Raw genomic sequence first — 26,620 nt, forward strand, 5'->3', positions numbered from 1 at the left:
AACTCTTTTTATTCTGGGAATGGTAATTAAATCAATATTACCACTGATGTTGGAAAGGACCTGACAATCAAGTTCCCTATGGCCAGAAGTGTACAGATAAATGTTTGGTTCTCCAGAGGAGAGGGGGAGGGGAATGTGCACCACAAACTTGCATTTAATCAGCATTATTATCATGTTCTCCATCACTTTCTTAAGTCTAGACAGTCGACAAAACAATAAATCACGATTTGATTTGCAGTCTGCCAATTTTTGAGGCATGCATGCCCACGCTGAAAATTTTACAATCAGCTGTATGAACTTATACAAGCAGACTCCAGTGCTTCCCTGCCAAAGCTCCATGCACAATCCCTGTGACTTTTTTGTTTAGCACTTCCTCCAGGCCGCCATTCCCTTACATGGGAAGTGCTTCTTCTTCCCCCTCCAAGCCCCTCATTTAAAATTAGAATGCATTCTAGGGGGCAGCTAGGTGGCACAGTGGATAAAGCACCAGCCCTGGATTCAGGAAGACCTGAGTTCAAATCCAACCTCAGACACTTGACACTTACTAGCTGTGTGACCCTGGGCAAGTCACTTAACCCCCATTGCCCTGCAAAAAAAAAAGAATTCATTCTAATATGTACATACAAGATACATATAGTGAAAATGGGAGGTAATCACTGAGAGAAGGCATTGGGGTTATAGTACCCAGGAATATATAGCCATTTATAGTTTTCTGGGGACAGGGAGGTCCTGGTGCAGTGAATAGATTGCCAGGCCTGGAATCAGGAAGACTTATCTTCCTGAGTTTCAAATCTGGTCTCAGACACTTACTAAATGTGTGACCCTGGGCAAATCACTTAAACCTGTTTGCCTCAGTTTCCTCATCTGTAAAAAGAGCTGGAGAAGGAAATAGCAAACCACTTCAGTATCTTTGCCAAGAAAATCACCAAAATGGGGTCAAGAAGAGTAGGATGAGACTGAACAATAACATTTTCTAGCTATTTTAGCCAAATAATCTCCCTAGGAAGCTGATGGTTTTAGCCTTCCAATATTCCCCCAGGCTTACCCTTAATCCTTCGCTACTGCAAATGGATAAGTAAAAGTCTAAACCAGAAGCATGGCATTTCTTCCCCCCTTTGTCTACAAGCTAACTAGTATGTATGGTAATGTCTTGGGATCTACCACTTTGTGTAACCTTGACCTAGAAAGGAATCGAATACATTGTTTAGGAAAAGTAAGTGGAAACTGCTGAATTTAAACTCGGGAGATCAGTATGATTAGAGATGTTCTTAATGGCCTTTGTGAGCAGATTCCTGGATAGCATCAAATACCACTAGCAAAGAAAGGGTGATGATAACTGAAATGTGCTGGGTGACTGGTAGGCCCGGGAAGGTAGGAAAATGAAAGAATGTTTTGTACAGTGAGGACCTTTTGTTTTCTCTAAAGGATTTCTCAGACTCTATCATTCTCTCCCTTCAGGAAATTCTGCTCATCAATGAGATGTCACTGTGGTGTCCTTCAGCACTGTATAAAAGGAGAGGGCCAAAGGCAGCTTGGCTCAAATATATTTTGCTTATGTGAAATAAATGTAAAAGAGACCATACAGCCTCCAGGCTTTTATAAAGGAGCCACAATAAAGAACAGAACATATCAAGGTATGGTAGAAAAAGCACTGGCTTTTGAGACAGGGGGCTCAGTTTCAAATCCTCCCTTTCCCATGTGACCTTGGACAAATCATTTCATCTACCTCAGACTCAGTTTCCTCATCTATAAAATGAGAGTCAGGCTTGAGGGCCTCTGAAGGCCTCTTCTAACTCCAGGTCTATGATTCTATGAATCAGAATGTCAGGAATCCTGCGGGTCACCTAGTCTAACCCTCTCATTTTACAAATGAAGAAACTAATGCCCTGATATATGAAGTGACTCACCAAGGTCACATTGGTTTTAAGGCTCTGAGATGGGCTATGAACTCATTCTATTGCTTTCTGAATTCATATGGTTATGTCACAAGCCAATCAGATAGTATAGACTGGAGTTTGGCCAGGAACAAACTTAATTGAGTTAGATCAGCCAGACGCTAACTAGACTGAATGAAAAAAAAAATCAACAGTTGGAAAAAAGAGGATTTATTGTGGTGATTTGGATGCCCTTCCCTGTCTCTAAACTGAGTAAGTTTTTGACTTTTCATCAAGATGTCTGGCACTGTGTACCTACAGCCATAAGCTTCAAACCCAAAAGCAGACATTTAATTATCTTAGCAGCCCTCAAATTGTTTTCATATCATAAATTCCTGGGTTATTGGAAGGATACTGTTCAGTTTCTTGGAAATGGTGTGAATGCTTCTTGCTAAAGCGTTAAATGATTCTCTCCTCCAGCCAAATGAGTTTATAGCCAGACTGTTTGTGTCATTCATTATCGACTTCATTATCCACTTACCTCAATGCCACTGTTCTGCAATTAAAGTCAATGAACTGAAACCCAAGGCCCTGAACTATGGAACTTGACATTCATTTTTCAGTTGTTTTTGATTCACTAAAACATCATGTTGAGACTCTGAATGGCTGGGATTTATCAATCACATATTACAAAGGAAATCAGGGTCAACCTAAACTTTTACTGAGTCCTGAGCTTTTCTTGGTGTTTCCACTACATTCAAATTAAAACCAGCTCTATGGAAATAAACAGTTTCGCTGAGTGAAATGTGCTTGGTCAGATGAAGGAATAGAGGACTCTTTTGTGCAAGAATGGAAGAGGGCTGATCAAACGGAGAATTATCTTAGAAAGAGGCAAACCACAGGCATGTGAGAACTAGATCATGGAATCTTAAGAGCCTGAAGGGGTCTTCAAAGCCATTTGATTCAACCTCCCACCCAGCCCAGAAAGCTCATGTGTGCTAACAGGATCTCTCTGAGCACAGACCAAAAGAGAACAGGGAGCACTAGGTCACGGTTGTCTTCAACGGATCATCTCTTTATTAAAAGGCCAAGTAAGAAAATAAAAACTTACAAATCATGTTTACTGGCATGTTTTTATGATACCCTATTTAAAGTAGCAACATTTCTGATGGCTTAGTAGGAACTCTATGCAAGATGTTGCTCATGACTCCAGAAGTCTAAGAAGGTGCTGCTTCAGGCCACAACATACCAAGGAAGTGATTATGGCCCTATTTTTTTCAAATAGTGTTTAGTGCCCTGAAATGGTTAATGCAACTTTTGTAGTGCCCAACGATATACCAAAAGATCTCTTCAACATGGATAATTCTGATCTGGAAAGGGTTGTATAAACTGATTCTACAAGAGAAAATGAATAATGCCCTCTCTCTCCAAACTATCTTATATTCATCTTGTATATGTATTACATATTTAGGTAGCATATAATTACATATGTACATATTTTCTCTTTTACAATGTAAACTTGGGGGCAGCTAGGTGGTGCAGTGGATAAAGCAGCAGTTCTGGATTCAGGAGGACCTGAGTTCAAATCCAGCCCCAAACACTTGACACTTACTAGCTGTGTGACCCCGGGCAAGTCACTTAACCCTTACTGCCCCGCAAAAAAAAAAAAAAAAAAAAGGAAAAGAAAAGAAAAAAAAAGATTGTAAACTTCTTGAGGACAGGTACTGTTTCTGTTTTGAATTTGTATTCCTACGGCCTAGCACACAGCAGGTACTTAATAAATCTTTGTTGATGGAATGATTGACTAAATCTAGCCGACTCAGTCTCATGATACTTTAGTTTTAGGCATTCTGTTCTTGTGGCTCCTTTTCTGAACAAGGGCTAACTAACCCCTGTCTTTTCCCTCTCCTATATGATAAGATCATTCTTAAGTCTATGCTCTTTGTTCTTTCTGTTGTGCCAAGCAGTCACTCAGTCTGTTTTCTCCTTAGACTTCACTAGGTACCAGAAGCTGGAGATTCCTATATGAGGTAGTAGGGAAATGACCATGATATTTTTATTTCTTGGCTATATTTGGGGGATCAGTAAATAGAGAAGAACCAGTAGTACAATCTAATGCCTTTGACAAAGTCCCGTGCCAAAAGCTATATATGATTTTGAGTCATAGTGGAACTAGGCATTGGGCAAAATAGTTTTGTCCAAGATAATGAATAATCTTAGGGAAGTGAAAGAAAGGGCAGAGATACATTTATATAGTGCTTTATAGTTTTCAAAGCTTTTTTTTTTTTTTTTTGCGGGGCAATGAGGTTTAAGTGACTTGCCCAGGGTCACACAGCTAGTTAGTGTCAAGTGTCTGAGGCTGGATTTGAATTCAGGTGCTCCTGAATACTGAACAGGTGCTTTATTCACTATGCCACCCAGCTGCCCCCTGTTTTAAAGCATTTTACATATCTCATCTGAACCCTACACATATCCCTGGGAGGTAGGGGCTGTCTAAAACAGTGATCTGGTGAGGTGAAGTGACTTCCCTAGTAAGTATAGTAAGTATCTGAGACAGGATTCAAACTCAGATCTAGCAGAATTCAGTGCTATTTCCATTATGCCTCTAGGGATAAATCTGTATTTCTCTTGATGGAAAAGTATAAAGATGCGTTCCTTAGGGACTGTTGCCTGAATTAGTATTATTAGTTGTTGTTCAGTCGTGGCCAGCTTTTCATAGCCCCATGTGGAATTTTCTTTTTCTTTCTTTTTTTTTTTGCAGGGCAATGAGGGTTAAGTGACTTGCCCAGGGTCACACAGCTGGTAAGTGTCAAGTGTCTGAGGCCGGATTTGAACTCAGGTACTCCTGAATCCAGGGCCGGTGCTTTACCACTGCGCCATCTAGCTGCCCCTCCATGTGGAATTTTCTTGGCAAAGTTTTGCCATTTTCTTCTCCAGCTCATTTTACAGATGAGGAAACAGAAGCAAACAGGGTTAAGTGACTTGCCCAGGGACACACAGCTGGTAAGTGTCTGAGGCCAGACTGGAATTTAGGAAGATCAGTTTTCTTGACTCCAGGCCTGACATTCTATGTATTGTACCACCTAGATGCCCTGCTGTTTAACATCTTTATAAATCATCTATAGGAGGGAGCACATAGCAAAATCACCAAGTACACAGTTAACACTAAACTCTGCTGGAGAGTAAAGAGAGACTGTATCTGGAGTAGAAGGAAACTAGGGCTTAAAGAATGTTTCACCTGGTCAAAGCATCTGCAACCAGGTATAAGCTGTTTTTGGCCCACACCTCTGACCTTCAGTGGCGTGTACAGAATTGAGGGCTGGAAAGGGTTTTAAAGATCATCTAGTCTTACTTCTCCCTCCTTCCCTTTGACCCTTGTGTAAATTGAGGACTGGTGAGTTGAGGGGACTTGTTCAAGGTCACACTTGTAATAGCAGAGCAGAGATTGGAACTGAGGGACTCTGATTTCAACTCCATTGTTTATTCACTGCATCATACCGCCCTGACTATCTAAGGATGTCTGCAGCCTCCTTGGACTACCAGTCTGAGCCAAAGCAGGTTTAGGAAAATAGCTTCAGGCTGTAGCCCCTGGATTGCGTTGACTTCTGGCACAGAGCTACTAGGGAGCCCCGAGGGGGTTGGAGGTCTGTAACATTTATAGGACTACAGGAAGGCCTCAGAATCCTAAAAGGGACCTGAACAATGTAAAGGGCTCTTTGTTGCTGACAGATCCCATCTAGCCAGGGCCGCCAGAGTGGATGCACTACATATTCCTTCCTATCCTAAGGTATGGGCAGGTAGCTCTTTTCAGTAGGAGGCTGCCACCACAGGCCAATCCACAAACTGGCCCTGTCATTCCACTCTGCAAATGGGGACTGACTGGGAGGCTGGCTCCTCCAGAAACATGTTCTGTTCTGTTCCCACTTCCCTAACAGACTCACGTGATTTTCTGTTTGCCCGAGATCGTTTTCTTTCTCTTGGCACCACTCGCTGACTGGGTACTTGGGTGGCCGACTTGACGATGCGATCCATGATCTCATCGGCTGCATCATCCGTGACATTAGGTGAGTCGTCCATGCCAGCGTGCCACGTGCTGCTGGTAGAGCCTGGGCAGAAGAGGAACCCCAAAAGCCATGGTGTGGGAAAAGAGAAAAGAAAAACACAAAATGAGTTCTTAGCTTTCATCTAGAAGCTGTATGAAAATTAGGTCATATTCTCCTGAGAATTATTCCAGTAAAAGTCCAAGGGAGAAGTTAATACACCCAATTCTTGTTTATCTGCATTTGTATTCACCACTTCAAGTGACATCAGAATACTGTGAGTGCCTGCCAGCTAAGGCTGAAGTCTTAAAAGATGAGTGACCAGGTCTGGCATTTCTTTGATATGCATCTTGAAAGGGCAATTAAGTGGCTCAGTGGAAAGGGGGCTGGGTCTGGAGTCTAGAAAAACTTGAGTTCAAATCTGTTTTCAGATTCTTACTAGCCATGTGACCCTGGGCAAGTCACTTAACTTCTATTTGCCTCAGTTTTCTCATCTGTAAAAAAAAGATAATAAAAACACCTTCCTCCTAGGGTTTTTGTGAGGATCAAAGGAGATAACAACTGTAAAGTGTTAGCACAGTGCCTGGTACATAGTATTATATAGATATTATCATTATTATTATTATTATCTCTTTGCCAAGCTTAGAAATATATATATATATATATATATATATATATAATATAGATGTTAAATAAATATTCACTGTGCATGAATGAATCCTATGAGACATGTAAAGGTGGTGTCATTATCCCCATTTCACAGACAAGGAAGCTGGAGCTCAGAGAGGGTAAATCATTTGCCTGATCTCAACTAGTTGAGATGAGGTCTTATGACTAGTAGTCCCATGAACTTCTCAAGAGACTTTAGTTGCCTCTCTTTGGATTGGTTTTCTAGTAGTAAATGATAATGGGTAATTCATTCTTAGCCTTTTTGGCAAATTGTTGTTGTTGTTCAATCAATCACTTCAGTCACATCCAACTCTTCATGACCCCATTTGAGGTTTTCTTGGCAAAGATACTGGAGTGGTTTGCCATTTCCTTCTTCTTCTTCTTCTTTTTTTTGCAGGGCAATTGGGGTTAAGTGACTTGCGCAGGGTCATACAGCTAGTAAATGTCAAGTGTCTGAGGCTGGATTTGAACTCAGGTCCTTCTGAATCCAGGGTCGGTGCTCTATCCACTGCGCCTAGCTGCCCCTGATATTTCTTTCTCTAGCTCATTTTGCAAATGAGGAAACTAAGGCAAACAAAATTAAGTGACTTGCCCAGGGTCCCATAGCTAGTAAGTGTGTGAGGCCAGATTTGAACTCAGGAAGATGAGTCTTCCTAACTCCAGGCCCCACACTCTATCCACTATGCTACCTTGTGTGCTGCCTAGGCAAATAGTTCACAATAAACAGACCAGAAAAACAGCACACACTTCTGAGTAGGCAGATTTTAAACTCTCAAGTGAGAAAAGATTCTCCCTGGAAATTATGCCACCATATCAACAGTAGATGTAACCATTAGCCAATTATTCTTTCCTTGTGTTTTATCATCATCCATATCCCTGTGCTCAGACTCACACAGAGCTGTGACAAGGAGCAGGGGTGGGGGTGGGGGAGGGGGTACAGGTTTAATGACCGGCCCTTTGCCACAAGGACATTTCATGAGCACCAATTTAGAAATTGTAACAAGGACTAATCCAGATGAGATTAAAAAACCAAACCAACCAAAACCCAATGCAGGCTTTTTTTTTTTTTTCCAGAGAGTCACCTAGTTATCATCCAGTGAGTACCCACAGGCTGCATGCCCTAGTAATTACCAGCCATTATTGTTGTTTTGAAGATTAGAGGAGGTGGAACTAGACTGAGTCAGACTAAAATGTTAGCAGTGAGGGCCACATCTCATATGGTCCAGGAACCAGACTGCCATAAAGGACACAGAGAGGGCTGGAAATCTAGACCTCTATTGACTATCCTCAGGGGAATCCCATGGGAAGGCCCTTCAGTGGTTTTTCATTGGCTTTGTTCCCTGACCAGGCCTTCTGAAAATTTACCACTGTTAAATTTCCTCCCCTCTTCCAATTATGCAAGAAAATACACTTTGTATGCAAAAAGACATTACAAGATAATTATCCCCATTCCTCAGACAGTCAAGGGCTAGGTTGCTGGGAGCCCATCAAGAGAAGCTCTCTCCACATTGTCATTCCCTTTATTTAATCCATGGGGATCTTCAGGATTTTAAGAATTCCATCAGCAATTCTTCAGGAACAAAATGTATGGCCTACCTAGGAGGCCTGTGTTGAAGGGTCAGCACTGGTGGTCTAAAGCTGGCTGATGATTAGTGTGATCATTCTCTGATCCAGACAGCCTATAGATAATTTCTTTTGCCATTGCCGGGGAGGCCCCTGATTATGGTTTTCCAAAGTCATTTAGGATTGGATAGTTTTGTGAAATCACCTGTTTGCTTCCCCCTCTCCCCACTCCATATTTAAAGTTTGTGTGAAGATAAGATATGCACATGTAAAAAGTTAGAGAACAGTACAAGAGAAGTCACAAAGCAGCATATCTGAAGGGCCAGACAAGTGGGACAGGCAGGAAGTGAGAGACGACATGTGGTCATGAACAGAACGTTGGAACTGGGAATCAGGAAGACCTGGATTATTCATATCCCGTCTCTGACACTCACTAGCTATGTGGACATGGTCAAGTCATGTAACCTTTTTGAGCCTTAATTTCCTCATCTGTAAAATGGACCTAACAATACTTGGTAATACAGGGTGATTATGAGGCTCAAATGAGAGAATGCATAAACCTTAAAGAGATTAAAAAATGTTAGCAATTATCCTAAGTGTTATGAGTTCAGGGGAGGGAAAGCTAGCTATAGGCTGGGTAATAGGGAAAGGCCTTTAAACCTTTAAAGGCTGGATCTTTAAAGACAGGGAATTCACTAGTATAGGAATTCCCCGGTGAGTAAAATCCATCCCCCAATTCACTTGCCAGTCACCAATGGACAGGGAGGAGGCTGGCATTGGTAGGAGGTGGTATGCCCTGGGGGAGCAGGGATGACAGAGGCAAAATCCAGAGCCAGATAATGGACACTGTTCTGTTAAGTATTTATTTTGTGTCATAAAATGGTACCAGTGATACAAGTATCTCTCTGTCCATGAAGATGATGCTTCCTCCTTTTCCATCTTCAGTTGACCACGATACCTCCAGGTAGGTTAAACACCTACCTTGGCATAGAACTTTCTGTTTTTCAAATTGTTTTGTACCTTGACCACGATACCTCCAGGTAGGTTAAACACCTACTGTAACGATTGGAATGACGCCACCTGCTGGAGACTTACTGTAGAAGAGTTCTGCCCGTGAAGCGAAGGTCTTTGAGGGCAAGACCAGGAGTCTTTTTTTTGGCGGGAGGAAGTGACGCGGACTAGTGGGAGGAGGAAGGAAGAGACTGGCGCTGACTCAGGGGCTCTTTCCTCTGGACTCTGGTGGAGAAGGGAGCTAGAAATGTGCTCTCCCTTGAATAGATAGGAATCTAGGCCTTTCTCTCTCTCTTTACCAAATTCTTATTCTCCTTAATAAATGCTTAAAAGTCTAACTCTTGCTAAAGCTTATAATTTATTGGCGACCACTCATTAGATATTTTAGACAGTTTAGCTAGAATTTTAACCCTTAACACTACCTTGGCATAGAACTTTCTGTTTTTCAAATTGTTTTGTACCTTGACCTTGGTCAAGCCATTTGTAATGTCTCTAGGCCTCAGTTTCATCTTTAAAATGAGGGTAGACTAGATGGCCTTTGAGGTTCCTTCCTACGATAGGGACCTTTAATCTTTTCTGTGTCATGGACCCCTCTGGCAGCCTGGGTGAAGCCAAGGGACCACTTGTCAGAATAACGCTCAAATGCACAAAATAAAATACAGTTATCCCTTCCATACTACAATTTTCCCCATCATGGTTTCAATATATCATGGGTTTGCATAAGAAATTAAATGAGAATTTTTTTGGGGGAGAGGGGCTGTTGCAGAAGCCACAGATGACATGTGAAGGCCAGCAGATAACACTGAAAAAGTTTAGAAACTCAGAAATGCATAAAATATATGGATGGTATTGTATAATACAGCCTATGACCTAATACTTAACCCAAATTTAACAATAAAGTACTATAAACATCCCACAAAAGAAAAAGAATTCAAATTTCTTCTCTCGTATGAACAGAAAGCCAAAAAAATTTATGCAGTTTTTCCAGATCATGGGGGTGCACCGTACCTCTAACCCTTGGGATAACTGTACCCAGCATCACATAGAAAACCAATTATATTGAAATACAGTTAGACCATGTTCCCAGACCCCAAGTTCGGAACCCTAGATTGATGACTGAAAAGCCAATCCCATTGAAGCTTGGAAGCTATAAGGAACAGAAAAAAGTGGCAAATTACCTCGACTGGCTCGGCTGCGTGTCCTCACTCCCAGTACAGAGGTGCCCTCTTCACCAGTGGAGGAGGTTTTCAGCACAGCCTTCATATTCTCATGTTCAGCTGCATCTTCTGCATATTCCAGTCCCTGTGGTTGGCTCTGGGAGGGGGTGGAACTGCTGGAGAATTTTCCGGTCTGCAAAAAGGCAATCCGAGTCAGGATTTTTGTCACCTTTCTGGAACAGCTGAATTCTGTTCAAGAGGGAAAAGGAAATCCCTAGCCCGAATTCAGTTCAAAAAGTAAAAAGGCAAACAGAATGCTGTTAGTGAGGCACGCTGCCCCTGCAGATCCAACTATCACCACAGTTTACAGGGGCTGTTGTCTGTTTATCTATTTGGAGATGAAGATGATGATGATGACAGCATTTACATAGCTATTTGATGTTTGCAAAGTGCTCTATAAATATCTCATTTGGGGAAAACATTTATGTGACCGGTTTTGTTGTGAAAAAGGAGAGCTCTTGGCTCTTTTGTTTACCTGAAGAAGGACCTTGTTGGGGGACAGGATAGGGACTGGACCTGTAGTTTCACTATTAAGGGAACTTCCTGGAGAATAAACTACACCCCCCCCATTGCAGGTTTACACTTTCTTTGCAACTTGTTGAGCATACCAACAAATCCATCAACTCTAGTTGGTTTTATGTCAACTTCCTTTGTGAACTCTCTTAATCAGGTCCCACTGGAAACGGTTAACTGCAGGCAGAGCTTTTTCAATCAATTGCATGCATCTATCCCAGAATCTTCTCAGAATAATAAAATATGTCTTATCATACAGTCGATTAAATGTATTGAGCCTTATTATGGTAGATTAAGTGCCAACAAACATAGAACAAGGACACTGCAGCATTTGCGAGAGCCTTTATGACAATGGAGTTTTATAAGGGAGGCTAAGAATTTTGGTGCTGAAGACTAGTCCAACCCTCACATTTTTACAGATTAGGTAACTGAGGCCAAGGGAGAAGCGACTTATCAAATGTAGTGAGTAGCAGGGCCAGGACTAAAACTCAGGTGTCTTGATTCCCGGGTCCATTCCTCCTTCCAACTACACAGAGCTGCCTCCTAAGGACAGTAAAATCTGGATTCAACACTAACACAGATGAATGAGACTCAGGAAAACAAATCCTATTTGTAGCAGCAGAACCATCTCAGTGAGCCAGGAATGGAGAAACAGAATAATGGAAGGTCTTTGTTATCTTGTGTTCTCCTTGGCCATAGTGTGACTACAAAAGTGATATAATTAAGACTGACTCATTTGTTTTATCATCTATCGTTTTTTTGTTTTGTTTTGTTTTTTAGTGAGGCAATTGGGGTTAAGTGACTTGCCCAGGGTCATACAGCTAGTAAGTGTTAAGTGTCTGAGGCCGGATTTGAACTCAGGTACTCCTGACTCCAGGGTCGGTGCTCTATCCACTATGCCACCTAGCTGCCCCTTATCATCCATCCATCTATCTATCTATCTCTCTATCTATCTGTCTGTCTGTCTATCTATCTATCTAGCTATTTCTGATTTGCTAATAGGAACCAGCCTTGTTACTTCACAGTCACACTGACTAATGCTTCTTTGCAACCATCCTTTCATCTTTCTGTATCTGTATTGTGTTTCCCTCAAGAGACCACCCATTCCTTGATGGCTTTCATTTCTTTCTGTAGCTGCCTTCTATACAGGGTCTGTCCAAGTCCTCATCATAGAGTACATGTATGTTGAACTATGACTGACTATTGAGGGGGAAAAGGAAGGAGAGCTAATTTTACGATCTTACATGTGTACAAAAATTTTTTAATTTAATATAATCAAAATCATCCACTTTGCATTTTATAATATACTCTATCTCATGTTTGGTCAAAAACTGTTCTCCTTTCCAAAGATCTGATAGGTACACTATTCCTTTCTCTCCTAATTTACCTATGGTACGATCTTACATGTGACATAGATTGAGTGTGTCAGACTTCCTGTTAAGAAAAAAAAAAAAGGTTACATTGCCATAAAGGGATGGGGACAAGGTGGGGACCTCTAATTTCATTGGTACAGGGAATTCTAGGAGAAGGAAACTCTTATTAGGGCAGGTCAGTACCTCCTAGGCAACTTTGTAGTCTTAGAGAACTGCCCAGGGCCACATAGCCAATGTATGACTGAAGCAGGGTTTGAATTCAGGTTAGTGATGGGTAAGATCATCAGATAGGCCATAGGGATTTAGCATTCCTGAAAAGGGGGTCCATTTTCTTGCCAGCAAGGCCTTAAAAGACCTTACAATAACATCTAATCATTATGCAGTTAAAAGGATAGTATATAGTTGATCTGATTGGTCACTATCTGAAATGAGCATGAATAGACTGACCACATCTGAGTAATTGTTTATATTATGATTATATGTGTTTGTGTCATCTCCTCTGGGAACAGTGACTGTGTCTCTTTTAGACTCCACATCTCCCCAACACTTAGCATACTGATCTATACCCTTAGCAGTGTTTAATAGGTCCTTAATAAATGTTTATTTAATAAATGAATGGATGAATGGACATTCTATGTAATACATTATTGATAAATACGATAGTGAAAAAATGAATTGTCTAGGGAACAACTGATCCTCTTATTCATTGGGTTTCTATTCAATCCAGCCAATCACTTTTTTCCTAGTTAGGATGTATATAGATAGCTGGGTGTGGTGGCCCATATCAGTGTAGAGTGTTTTTGTCTTTCATTCTCAAAAAGGACCAAAAAGATATGATGTCAGGGTAAATGTATAGTGTGTAAATTCCTGCTACCATGCAGGTTAAGGTTGTGCCCTAAGCCAATCTGGTATTTGAATTAACCCAATATGATGATCCTTTGAGGGGTGAAGGGAGATACTAAACTTCCTAAGGAGGGGAAACTAGCTCAGGATGGGAAACAGAAAAGGTTGAAGTTCCCATGTGGGGATCACTCCATGAGTGGGCACTGTACTTCCAGCCTGGGAGAGAAAGGGAGACAGTCTCAAAAGAAAAAAATATATGTCCATCCATCCACATATACATATATAATACATATATAGATATAGATATAAATATATATGGATAAACGAATAAAAGAAGTCAGAATTTTCTTTCAGGGATTCTGTTTTCACAAACTGATTTAAGGTTTATTCTTTCATAGTAAAGAAGCATCATTAACATTGGCTCAGATTTTGGGGTCTAAGTAAGACTTTAGGATGGGGCATCATATTGTTCTCACACTATGGAGACTTGGGTAGTAGCTGCACATGAGATTATGATTTGCACCAAATACCCAGTGAATATGGAAAAATTAAAGCATCTATGAGTTTCCAAATATCTGTGATCAGGTGCAGTATTCCATTTCCCACAATGGGTTGTATATACCAGCTCATAATTTGGAAAAGGCATTTAAACCTGGAAGTAGTGATGGGCAAAAAGTAAAAATCTGGGGAAAGATATATACATGTTATAGTACATGTAAACTCATGCTGGAACAGTGAGATAACAGCCACTACTACTGCTAGTGACAGACATTTAGTAGTTTTAATAATTGTCTGTAAAAAGACATGCAAACTGATGTTCTCTTATTCTACAAACCTGTAAATGCTAGACCAATCATAGTAGTATTTTAATGGAGGTAAGCTAGCCCTTCATGTAGTGGTTCCATGATGCCAAATATCTAGATGAATCCTGAAAAATTCTGTTATCTAGATTTGGGGGACATGACATAGCATTCCATAACTTGACTTCCTTTTTACCCGGTGGTTTGGCAGTCTATAGATCCAGCCCTAGCCACAGCAGTAAGGCAGCTTTATAAAGCATTCTACAAAGCTTTCAATCTAGAACAATAAAGTCTAGATGGCTGTCACTTAACATTTCCTAATGATAACCCCCCTCTCCTGTCATCCTCACCTCATTCTATTGCCATTTTTATTACTAGGTTCAATTAATGCAAATATCAGGTAATTTCGATTTCAAGAAACAAATTAGGAGAATCAGAAAAAGTAAGAATAGGTCTTATTTTCCATATTCCTGGTAATATTTTATGTTCAAGAGTTGTTTAAGAGTTAACATCCAACTCTTAAGCCCCTTATTTCACCAAAAAGATCTGGGCTATCCCTGAGGTGTAAGTGGGCATTTTTCCTTGTTTCTGTTCACTTCCAATGGTGAGGAAAAGCTGAGAAGCCTGCCTGAAATTCCTGAAAATTCCATCTCCTAGCAGAATGAAAGGAAGCAATGATCCCCTCTTTCAATAAGAGGTTGTTAATGGTAAAAACAAATGACCAAACAGAAAATCCTGAGTATTGGTTTCAAGCCCCTAAATTTCAAAATGTGAAAAAATAATTATTAATAATTAATTTCTTGGGGGGTCCAGTGATCAGTCCCCCCCCCCCCAAAACCAGAAAGTCATGTTCTCCTTGCCTGGGACAAACCCAAGGGAACAAAAGAAATGGAGATTGATTCCATCTGTCTTTCTCTGAGTTAGACAAGAGTCTAATAGATTATGGACTTTGCCTTAAGGAACTTGAGTGAGGGTCTTTCCCTGATGTCATCTGTAGAGTTCATTTTAATTTAGACTACCCTCAAGTCATGTCAACCAATGGAATTGAATGATGCTAACCAATGACCCGCCTCTATCAAAAGAGGATAAAAACTCTTGGAAAAGGCCTCTCTGGACGCACTCTCTGCTCTTGGCTCCCTCTTTTAGGACAGTGTAAGTTTTGTAGGTCTTCTGAACTCTCCTTGAGACCACATGCTAGATTCTCTGAGAGACAGTATGGGTCTTCTGGGGCTTTTCTCCCACTCATGCTAACTAACACATGGTCAATTCTTTACTGATATATATATACATATACATAATATTAATATTAATTAATAATAAATGCTAACTACCAACACTGGTGCAATAGCAATTAATTTTTTAAAACCACAGTTTTAGTTTAATTATAAAAACCAGAAAATTCTAAGCACTTCACACTGTTAATGTTAGGAACAGACTTCACAGCACACACAAAAGAGGTCAAAAGGATCATTCCAAGCCTTTTAAGTAAACATACCTCAACTTCATCATCTTCATCGGTCTATCAGAAAGGGACAAATAATACACAGAAGATAGAAAGGATTCTTAGCAGGTACAAAAACAAAGCATGTTCTTAGAGTTCTTCACATTACCCTCATATCCCAAATAAGCTCAGTAAACATAAAAATGATGGCAATGTTCCAAGTGGATCCCCATTGCCTACCTCAGAAAATGTAAGCTAAATATAATGTAGCATAAAGTGTGATGAACTGTGATTTGGGAGATCTTGATTCTGTCCCAGATCTGATATCAGCTAACTGTGTGTCCTTGGGCAACCTCTCTGGTCCCCCATGAGTGCTCTCTTGAGCCCTATCTCTGTGAATTGAAAAGCCTGGATCAGATGATCTTTAAGCTACCTTTTCGATCTCAAATTTTATGATTCTCCTTTTCCTACCTTTGGAGATTCTCCATGCTGAGATCCTACCCTCATTATACATCTTTCATTCATCTATTCAATCCAACAAACATTTGCTAAGCACCTAAAATGTCACTGACACCCTGCTAGAAGCTACAGATATTGAAAAGGTGAAATAGACATGGGCCTTGTTCTCAGGGAGCTTAGAGTCTAATAGAAGAATTCATTTTATTTTCCACTATTTCTCAACAGTCTCCATCCTCTCCTATGGACATGCCACGCTTGTCTCTCCTCCTTGTCTTGTGCCTCTACTTAGATGGTTCCTGGTGCCTGTAATATTCTCTTCAAGCTCTGCTTCTTGAACTTGTAACTATCTTCCAATTCAAGTCTTACCCAAGATTTACAGGAAGCCTGCTTCAAGAACTCCAGACCTTACTGATCTCTCCCCATCCAGAGACCTCTTATAGCATATCAAGTCTGTATCATGTAATTCATCACTTAGACTGCCTTGTATGACTTTTTCCTGAATGTTTATTTTGCTTCCCCAAGAAGATTATAAACTACTTGAGGGCAAGGATTAGATTTTATACTTCTTCAATATCTCTCACAGGAGATAGTACATATAGTGCTTTACAGAAATAAAGTGCTCAATAAAAATAATTCTATCTCAGAATCTGAAAGAACTTAAAGGTTGTCATTTCATTGCTCATTGAATAATTCTAGTGATGTTGTTGTTTAGTAGTTTTTCAGTTGTGTCCAACTCTTTGTGACTACATTTTGGGGTTTTCTCAGCAAAGATCCTGGAGTGGTTTGCCATTTCCTTCTTCAGCTCACCTTATAGATGAGGAAACTGAGGCAAACAGGGTCCAGTGACTTCTCCAGGATCACACAGCTAGTACGTGTCTGAGGCTGGATTGGAACTCATGAAGATGAATCTTCCTGATTCCAAGCCCAGTGCTCTATCCACTGTTGTCCTTAAGTGCCAAATCCTACAAATACTGAGCTAGGAATCAAGAAGAAACAAGAGACCTGGGTTCAAGTAAGTCCCTGCCATGTCACTTATCTATGAGACATGTACAAGTTGCTTATAGTAATTTCTTTTAACCTCAATTTTCTTACCTGAAAAATAGGGATAATAATAATTGTACTACCTAAATCAAGTTGATATAGGAGAGGGCTTTATAATTTTTGACATGATAGAGAAATTTTAATTATTATAATTTTGCTTTCTTTTAATTTTTGGAAGCTCTTTTGTTTAACTAAGCCAAAATCTGCCTCCAAAATAAATTTTTAAAATTTTGCTCCCTGGAGCCGCACAGGATAAATGTAATTTCCTTTTCTACATGAAAATTCTGTGAGTACTTGAAGACAACTATCACTTGCCTTACAAAAAGTCCTCTTTCCTTGAATGCTATGGTTTCCAGACTCTTCCCTATTCTGGTTGCCCTCCAAGTTGAGGTACTCCAATTTGTCAAGGGCCTCCTGTAGGTACCCTCCACCTGGTCACTCCAGATGGGGTTGGACCAACACAGAGTACAGTGAGATGAATTAGCTCCTGAAACCTGGGCACGAAACTTCTATTCATGCCATCTAAAATATCTTTACCTGTTTATAACTTCTGCTGTGAATTGATGGCTCATCCTGACTTTATGGCCAATTAAAACCCCTAGTCTTTTTCACAAAAACTATTTCCAAGGCTAGATCTCACACATTGCAGAACTGTGTAATCTCATGGTTGTATAATCTGATGTTTTTTAGTACAAATGCAGAACGTTACACATCTCCCTTTTATGCTTTATCTTGGTTCTGTCCCTATGTTCTAGTTGATAGAATAGCAGAGTCCTTTGCATATATTAGTACTTAATAAATAACTATTGACTGAATGATGTAATTTTTCATTTTAATAGTTACCCATGCATTAGCTTTTCTTCTCCCCTTACTAAAGAATGTTAACAGTTTTCTTATTCAAAATGTGCCTGTGATATGCTTTACTGCTTAGACTTCTGACTGTGTGGGCTAATTTCATTGAGAAATAAACTTCTTTTGGAAGTATAAACTGTAACATGGTTGAAAATAGCAGCATGGGGTTTATTCAGCTCCCCATTTGGTCTGGCTCTGTGTTAGATAGTACTTCAAAAGGACATCAGAATGTTGGAAGACAGTAATGCAAACTATCAAAATATTCCTATTTTGGAACTTATTATTATGATTATCATTATTTTTAGATTTACTTAGAATTTAGCTGGGCTGGTGATTTAATAAGCTTGGGTCTACTAATGTTACAAAGTTTATTTCTGGTAGATACTGAAGCATGAGGTAATTGAAAGAGCCTTCAAATTGTAGTCAAAAGACTCAGACAAGATGAGTTGAAACTAGTTAGTTGTGTGACCTTGGACAAGTCACTTCTCCAAAATCCTTGGTTCCCACCCTCCTCACCTTCCACAATGCCTCTTCTGATGCTTTAGCCCTTATCTCCCATGTCATAGGTGATTTCTTCCTGATCTGTTCTTCCACAGCATTTTCTTTACAATCAGTCAATCCTGTCAAATAGCATTTATTAGGTGCCTACTATGTGTTAGGGGGAAGCTAGATGGTACAATGGATAGAGCACCAGGTGTAGAATCAGGAAGACAGAGGGCAGCTAGGTGGTGCAGTGGATAAAGCAACGCCCTGGATTCAGGAGGACCTGAGTTCAAATCAGGCCTCAGACACTTGACACTCAATAGCTGTGTGACCCTGGGCAAAAAAAAATCAGGAAGATATCTTCCTGAGATAAAATTTGGCCTCCAACACTTACTAGCTGTGTGTCCCTAGACAAGTCACTGAACCCTGTTTGTCTCAGTTCCTCATCTGTAAAATGAGCTGAAGAAAGAAATGGCAAACCACTACAATATCTTTGCCAAGAAAACCCCAAAATGGGGTCATGAAGAGTAGGATGTGACTGAAACAATACAACAACAACTATGAGCTAGGCACTAAGCTAAGTGCTGTGGCTACAAAAAACAAAACGTAAAGGCAAAAAACCCACTCATGCTCTCAAGGATCTCACAGTCTAATGGGGTCTCCCCATTAGAAATGAAATGAAAATGACTATGTTCAAACAAGGTATATTCAGGACAAAATGGAGATAACCAACTGAGAGAAGTCACTAGCATTAAGGGGAGTCAGGAAAGGCTTCTGGCAGAAGGTAGGACTTTATCTGAGATTTGAAGGAGGCCAAGGAAGCCCAGGAGGTGGAGATGAAGTGTAGAAAAGAGCCATATTATGGAGGGCTTTAAAAGCCAAATGGAGAATTTGGTTCTGGAAGCAATAGGGAGCCCTTGGGGTTGTCTGGGTGGAGTTGGTGACATGACCACATTTGCTCTTTAGGAGGTTCAGTTTGGTAGCTGAATGGAGTGTGGATTGGAACGTGGAGCCTCTCTCAAGGGACTTACAACAATCATCTTTATACTACACTCATTTGCAGACATGCCTTATCTTTTCTACCACATTCTAAGAACCTTGAGGGTAGAAAAATATCTTATTCATCTCTGTATCTCCCTTAGTCTCTTACACAGAAGAGCTCAATGGATGTTTGTTTAAATGAACTGAATCAAATCCAGACCAAAGTTGTAGATTTGTGTACCTTTAGACTTAATACTTTAGGAAGAACATTGATAGGATGGCAAGCATCCAAAGGGATGTGACCAGAATCATGGTGGGACTGGAGACCAGGCCATTTGAAGATCTGTGGAAGAAAATGGGAAGCTTAGCCCAAAGAATAATAGTCTCAGGGGAGACAGGATGAAGAAGAGATGAAGAAAATGGGTGAGATTTTTTTCTAGAGCAGATCTTAACCTGAGGTCTGTGACCTTGATAACTGTATTTCAGTAGAACTGGTTTCCTTTGTAAATCATATGGATTTAAAAACATTACTTTGGAAATAGGTCTATAGGTTGCATCAGACAGCCAAAGAGGTCCACGACCCAAAAGGAGATTAAGAAGAGGGGAAGGGGGCAGCTAGATGGCGCAGTGGTTAAAGCACCGGCCCTGGATTCAGGAGTACCTGAGTTCAAATCCGGCCTCAGACACTTGACACTTACTAGCTGTGTGACTCTGGGAAAGTCACTTAACCCCCATTGCCTGCAAAAAAAAAAAAAAAAAAAGAAGAGGGGAAAACTAGATGCTAAGGGTGGGGTTTCAGTTCAAAGTAAGGAGAAACTTGCTAACAATTTAACCATGGACCACAGAAGTAGCTAGCTCCCTGCCAGTGGTGGTCCTCATAAGCAGTTTGGATGACCACTTGTCATGAATGTCATAGGCAGGATTCCTGTTTAGATGTGGCTCATACTAGAGAACCTTGGAGGTCCTTTCCAACCCTGTGTAGTCTTTTAGAATCATGGTGTTTCAAACTTGCATGAGCAAATAAAAGCTTGTTATTCTTTGGTTGTTTCACAGAAATGCATCTTATCTCCTCAAATAGGCTGTAAGCTCTTTGAGGGTAGGGTGGACTTCTTTTTCTTTCCCCTCTTCAATACCTGGCATAGGATAGGGCTGGACCCCTTAAAGGAGTTTATGATAGTACAATTAGGTGAATCTGGAACTGGTTACACGGCTCCATCTAAGGAAATCAGCTTGTAAGGGAGTTTCCAATGGAATGCCTGAGGGATCTATGATTGGTCCTGTTGAATGTTTTTATCATTGAATTGAATAAAGGCATAGAAGGCATGCACATCAAATTTGTAGTTGCTCCAAAAGATGGGCAGGACAGTTAATACACTATGAGAGAGTGAGAATTCAAAAATAGCTTGAGAGAATTTAGATTATTGGGTCAAATTTAATTGAATGAATTCAATGGGATAAATGTAAAAAAAAAAAAAGGTCAACATTAAAAATAGAAGATGGGCGAAGCATGATTAGACAGCAGGTAATCTGGAAAATATCTTGAGGTCTTATGGACCACAAGCTCAATACGAACCAAGGGTAGAATATGGAAGTCAAGAAAACAAATACAATCTTGGGCAGCATTAAGAGAGGCATAAGTTTTGCAGGTGACAGTTCTGCTATACTGTGTCCCAATCACACCACTACTGAAATATTGCATTCAGATCTGGGTGCCACATTTTAGAAGGACAGCAATATGCTCCTGGTTGTCCAGAGGAGGGTAACCAAGATACTAAAGAGTCTCCAGAGGATGTTATCTGAAGACAGGTTGAAGGAACTAGAGATGATTAGAATTAACAGGGACATGACAGACAGAGCATGTAAAAGGTATCATTTAGAGGTATGTTTGTTTTCCTTGGCTTCAGATGCTTGTCTTTTCAGGAATAAAGGGAGGAGGGTGGAAAGGAGGCATAAAGGGAGGGAAGAGAGAAGGAGGGATAAAATTTTAAACTCCAAACTTTCTAAAAAATGCTAAGAACTGGGGCAGCTAGGTGGTGCAATGGATAAAGCACCAGCCCTGGATTCAGGAGGATCTGAGTTAAAATCCAGCCTCAGACACTTGACACTTACTAGCTGTGTGACCTTGGCAAGTCACTTAACCCTCATTGCCCCGCAAAAAAAAAAAAAAATACAAAAAAAATGCTCAGAACTGTTTTAACATGTAATTGGGGGAAAATATAATATTTTTTCAAAAAATGTTGCCAAAAGGCAAATTTAAGTTAAACATTTAAGCAAAAACAAATGACGCCTCTCCCCAATCCCAAACTTTTACAAACTGTTAGAGCTATTCAAAAGTGGAATGGATTGCCTCAGGAAGTGGGGAACTCCCCTTAATTTGAGGTTTTTAAGCAAAGACTGGATGAGTCTGTTTGTAGAATGACTCCTTTCACTCAGGTTCCAGCTGACCAGTCTGAGATTCTGTGATTCCCACAGCTAAAAAGACACAAGCATAAGGTGGCAGGCACCATTTTCCTTGAAAAAGCCTTTAAAGGCAATATCCTGAAGTTCCAGTAGATGGGGATGTGGCTGCGTGAATGAAGACTGGACAGAGGAAAAGAAGTGAGAGATGCCTCTTCTTTCCATAAGCAGGAAGGCTGGGTTTTTCTACTTTGAAAAACTGAAGGATGGATTGGATTCTGGTCATCCCCTGCCCTCACCTCCCCACAAACATCAGTACTTGGAGAAACTTCAAGTATATAAGATATAATTTGATATGAAATTCTGAATATAATTTAATATAACATAAATAAAAATTTTAGAAATGTTCTCTTGTGTTTCTAATCTGAAAAGGGAAGATTTAGTAGATTTTTACTTTTAGGTATATGGCAAAGAACAGCAGTTTAACAGCATTTGCAAAAACACAGCAGATGCTTTAAAAAAAAAAGGTTTTCGGGGTAGCTAGATGGCACAGTGGATAGAGCACCGGCCCTGGATTCAGGAGTACCCGAGTTCAAATCCGACCTCAGACACTTAACACTTAACACTAGCTGTGTGACCCTGGGCAGGTCACTTAACCCCAATTACCTCACCAAAAAAAAAAAAAAAAAAAGGTTTTCAACATTGATTTGTTGTGTCACAGTGAACACAGTTCTGGGTCTGGAGTCAGTAAGACCTGGGTTCTGATTTTATTAATCTGTTTCTGAATAAAACTAGGCCAAGCCTCAAAAGACAGGCACAGAATAAGTGACTGAGCTCATAATGGAACCCTTGCTTGTCCATATACTTCATTGTCAGCTAAGTTGGCGTAGTGGGTTGTGTGACCTGGGAACAGGAAGACCTAAGTTCAAATCCAGCCTCATACACTTACTAGCTATGTGACCCTGGGAAAGTCACATAACTTCTGCCTACCTCAGTTTCCTTACCTGTAAAATGGGGATAATAATAGCACCCACCTCCCACATAGCAAACACCATCAAATATTATTATTGTTATTATATTGTTAAAACTCTCCTTTTAAGGCTTACTCCTGGTGCTACCTCTTCTATTCATCCTTTCTGACAAGTCTCAGCTGAGTAGTTTTTTCTCCCCATTCACATTTCTTGTTGCTCAGTTTGGCTTAGCAAATATTTGTTTGACTAAATTGAGGGAAGCCTTCTATTTTTTCAGTTCCCTGGAGATGACATTTGGGCAAGGAGTTTCCCACCTGACCTCAGTTTCTTTTCATACGTTTTTAGTCCTCAGGTAGAAGGATGCTTATCATCCTCTGGATACAGAAGCCAAGAGGTAGGAATACTAAAAAGAAAACCCAGTCGTCACCATCACTGACGGAAGGGGTCCAAGCGTCTCTAGAAGGTTCCAGTGATGCCTGAAAGCTTGAGTTCTGAGTTTTCTGATTCCTGGAAGCAAGTTTGACCTTGACCCCCAGGGGGAGTCCTGGAGCTCCAGAACTAGAGATGAAGACATGAGTCTGTAGGTCTAGAAACAAAATTCTGAGCCATGAATCTCCCTGGTTCTAATAATGGCTGTCATCTGAAATAGGTTTTCTCTCTCCTGCCTGGGGATAGAGTCCTGATGGGAATCATTCACTAATGTCCAATTAGTGGTTTTTTCTGGGCCTCTGGGGATAATGCTGGGCTTTACGGTTGATAAAGATCATAGTTCACAGAATGTTAGACCAGGAAAGGACCTCAGATATAAGCTAGTGCAATCCTGTTGTTTTATAGGTGATGAAAGAAAGGCCAATGAAGGTTAAGCGACTCAGCCACGCTCATCCAAGTTTTCAGTGGCTTTGTACCTAGGAGTATTATTATCCAGTTTGGGAGATTTTTAGGATAATTCAGGATTATATGCCCTTCCAGTAGAGAGAAATAGCCATTGATATATTTTAAGGAACAGTGGAATATAGTTGGGGCTGCCCAACTGAACATAAAAGTGGGAAAGGTGTCCCTACTTGGAGACAAGACAGTGAGATTCCATGAAGATGCCTTAGGCACACAGAAGGGCCAATTTAATTTCTCTGGATACTTGAGGGTCAGATGTGTTCCTTGAATGGGATTAATTGGAGCTTCTCCAGGAGAGATGTTCTGAGGTAATGGATATGGATATGGATATGAGCTGAGAGTCTGGCCATAGTATATAAGAAACATTTTTCTTCCCTCTTAGCTTTATCAATCAGCAGCAGTACAACCACAGGCAGGTCATTGCTCAAGGCCTGTTTCCTTTTCTACAAAACAAAGGGGTGGTCCTGTATCAGAATTTTTACAATCCTTTCCATCTTCCTTCAGGCATATTATGCAACATTTTATCCTTCTGTTTAAGGGAATACCTCACTGGATTAGAAAGTCTTTGTGAGGAGAAACAGAGAATTTGCTAAGAGTGAAAACAGAATGTTAAAAACTGAAACAATTTAAAGTGGTCTGAGACCACCAGACCAGATAGGCTTTACAGTCCCTTCCAGGTCTAACAGCTTATGATTTTACAAACCTTTTTTTTTTTTTTGCAGGGCAATTGGGGTTAAGTGACTTGCCCAGGGTCACACAGCTAGTAAGTGTCAAGTGTCTGAGGTTGGATTTGAACTCAGGTCCTCCTGAATTCAGGGCCTGTGCCACCTAGCTGCCCCAATTTTACAAACTTACTAATGGTATCTATAAAGATCTACAAAGAATCACATCAGAGGGAGTAACTATTTGCTTATGCCTTGTGTTGTAAAAATTCAAGAAAAAATTTTAATCTGTGAAAAAGTCCACTACTCCCTTTTTGCCTAATAGATCTCCAAGTACAAAAAATAACTGGGGACACAAAGTTCTCTTAGGATCAATGTTTTTATGCAGATAGAGATTAATAATGCTAATTGGCCAAATGACGCCTACTAATTACCACAGCAGGTAGCCCTTCAAGAATATCTTTAAAATATTTACTGAAGAATTTTCAACCAAAAATTATAATAGTAATAATAATGGCTAGCATTTATAAAATGCTTTAAGGTTTACAAAATGCTTTACAAATATCTCATTTGTTCCTCACGACAACCCTCTAAGGTAGGGACCATTATTATCCCCACTCTATAGATGAGGACACTGAAATAGACACAGGATGTGTGACTTGCCTGGTGTCACACAGCTAGTAAGTGTATGAGTCTGGATTTGAACTCGGGTCCCTGACACCAGGTCCAACACTCTATCTACTGCAGTACCTTGCTACCTCTAAAATGACCACAGAGTTTGACTAAAATACCACTATCCCTCCTTCCTATTGCCCAGGTTAGATATGATCCATCATTTAATTTCTTTACTGATATGTCCTGCTTGCCCTCTAGGAACACTCTATATTCTTAATTTGGGGGAACAGTCCTGATTCCTAACAAACAAAATTTACTTTTAATGAGGCTTTGCAAAAATAATATCATGGGATTATAGAGGCTAGAACCATAAGTATCTTAAAAGTTATCTATTTCATTTTTCTCATTTGACAGATGAAGAAACTAAGGCCTCAAAAGATGAAGTCACTTGTCCAAGATCAGAGAGACAGAAAGAGGTCCCAGGTCCTCTGACTCCCATTCCAGTTATCTTTTTTTTTTTTTTTTGGCCAGTTATCTTTTCAGTGCACCATAGTTAATGTCTTCTGTTGACCTATGAGATGGAAAATGTGGCCACCACAATAAAGTGCCCTGCCCAAAACCAAACAGCAAATTAATGGTATCTCTAGAATCAGGTAGCCTATGTGCATTTCCATTCAGAAACTGGATCATTTTAGAAAGTATTTTGAGTTGGCTTAATTCTTTATGGAATGAAATGGCTGGGAAAGTAAAGAAGGAATGTGCATCTCCATAAAGCAACAAAATCAAAGTGAGGGCCCTCAATGTTCTTCTCTGTCTTTGCATATGCTAATTATCCTTTAAAGCTCAGCTCAAATCTGATCACCTCTGAAAAACCTTTCCTAGGGACACTGGTCTACACATGCCTCCCACCTCAGAATTGCTACAGTAATCATAGTCTGAATCATGCAATTTAGCATTTAATTATAGGCTTTCTTTTATTTTCTCTATTTTTTATATGTTTTGTCTCCATAACTGAACTATAAGCTTTGGGGAGAGGCACATGGAGTCTGAATAGCCTATATTTCTTAACATTGTTCTAGAAGCATAGGAGGTACCTAGTGAATTCTAGTTGATGGGTTAATTGTAACTTGGTTTTTCTTAAGCTGCATTGTCCCTTCCTCCCCCTCCAAAGCTGCATTTATGCTAAGGTCATGTCAAACCCTTGTTCTTCAGAGATGCTGACAATCCTCAAGGTTAGGTCCTATGTATACATCACTTAAAATGTGTCTAAGAGCTTATGTGCCCATCTAACCAAGCACAGTCGGAGTTGGTCTTTGTCTATGTGTATAACCAAAAAAAAATTCTTTTTGAAGTTTTACAGCAGTTTAAATGCATGGCCTGCCAATATCAGAGTTGACCATTCAATGGGGAATTTCTTAGGAATCACCCCTTACCACTTTGGTTGAAATGAAGGAGAAAGGGCAGAAGGCTTTCCCTTCTGAACTTGATTATCGTGTTAAAGGTCTCATGGAGAAAATCCTTGGAAGTAATTTTCAAGGTTTGGTTAAGTGGGCCTGGAACCAGGTCCTGCACATTCTTCTATGAACTTCACTCAATATACAGTGAGGGTTGGGGGAAGGAGATTTGAAAAGGGAAGAATTTCAATGCTGAGCTATACAGCATGTCCATGTATCTTTAATTAGCATCTAGATGAACTATCTGTTTATGAGTTGTCTTCCAATGAACAAGATTGGAAGAGGGAGCAGATTTTTTCCTCCTCTTAGTTCTTTAGGAGAGAATTAGGATTAATGAAAGTGTATGGGGGTGGGTTGGACAGATTTGGGTTCAAAATGAACAAAGCAAAACAGAAAGCTTCCTGACAATCAGAGATGTCCAAACTTCAATAATATTGATAATAAAGAATAAATTAATAATAAACAAACAA

The 26,620-nt window shown here is 40.2% G+C and overlaps 1 protein-coding gene across 5 annotated transcripts in view; it reads right to left on the reverse strand.

The window, feature by feature from the left end:
- Positions 1-26,620, reverse strand: part of FHOD3 (formin homology 2 domain containing 3) — a 712,282-nt gene that overhangs the window by 13,618 nt on the left and 672,044 nt on the right. For 4 of the 5 annotated variants that reach the window (XM_043977896.1, XM_043977898.1, XM_043977899.1 and 1 more), the window contains 3 exons: positions 15,399-15,422; positions 10,336-10,507; positions 5,816-5,980 (listed from right to left, as the gene is read on the reverse strand). In XM_043977896.1, coding sequence (XP_043833831.1) covers positions 5,816-5,980; positions 10,336-10,507; positions 15,399-15,422 — 361 coding nt within the window. The remainder of the gene's footprint in view (positions 1-5,815; positions 5,981-10,335; positions 10,508-15,398; positions 15,423-26,620) is intronic. The other variant, XM_043977897.1, reaches the window with a different exon arrangement.

This window comes from Dromiciops gliroides, chromosome 1 (assembly GCF_019393635.1).
Source record: "Dromiciops gliroides isolate mDroGli1 chromosome 1, mDroGli1.pri, whole genome shotgun sequence".
Lineage (NCBI taxonomy): Eukaryota > Metazoa > Chordata > Mammalia > Microbiotheria > Microbiotheriidae > Dromiciops > Dromiciops gliroides.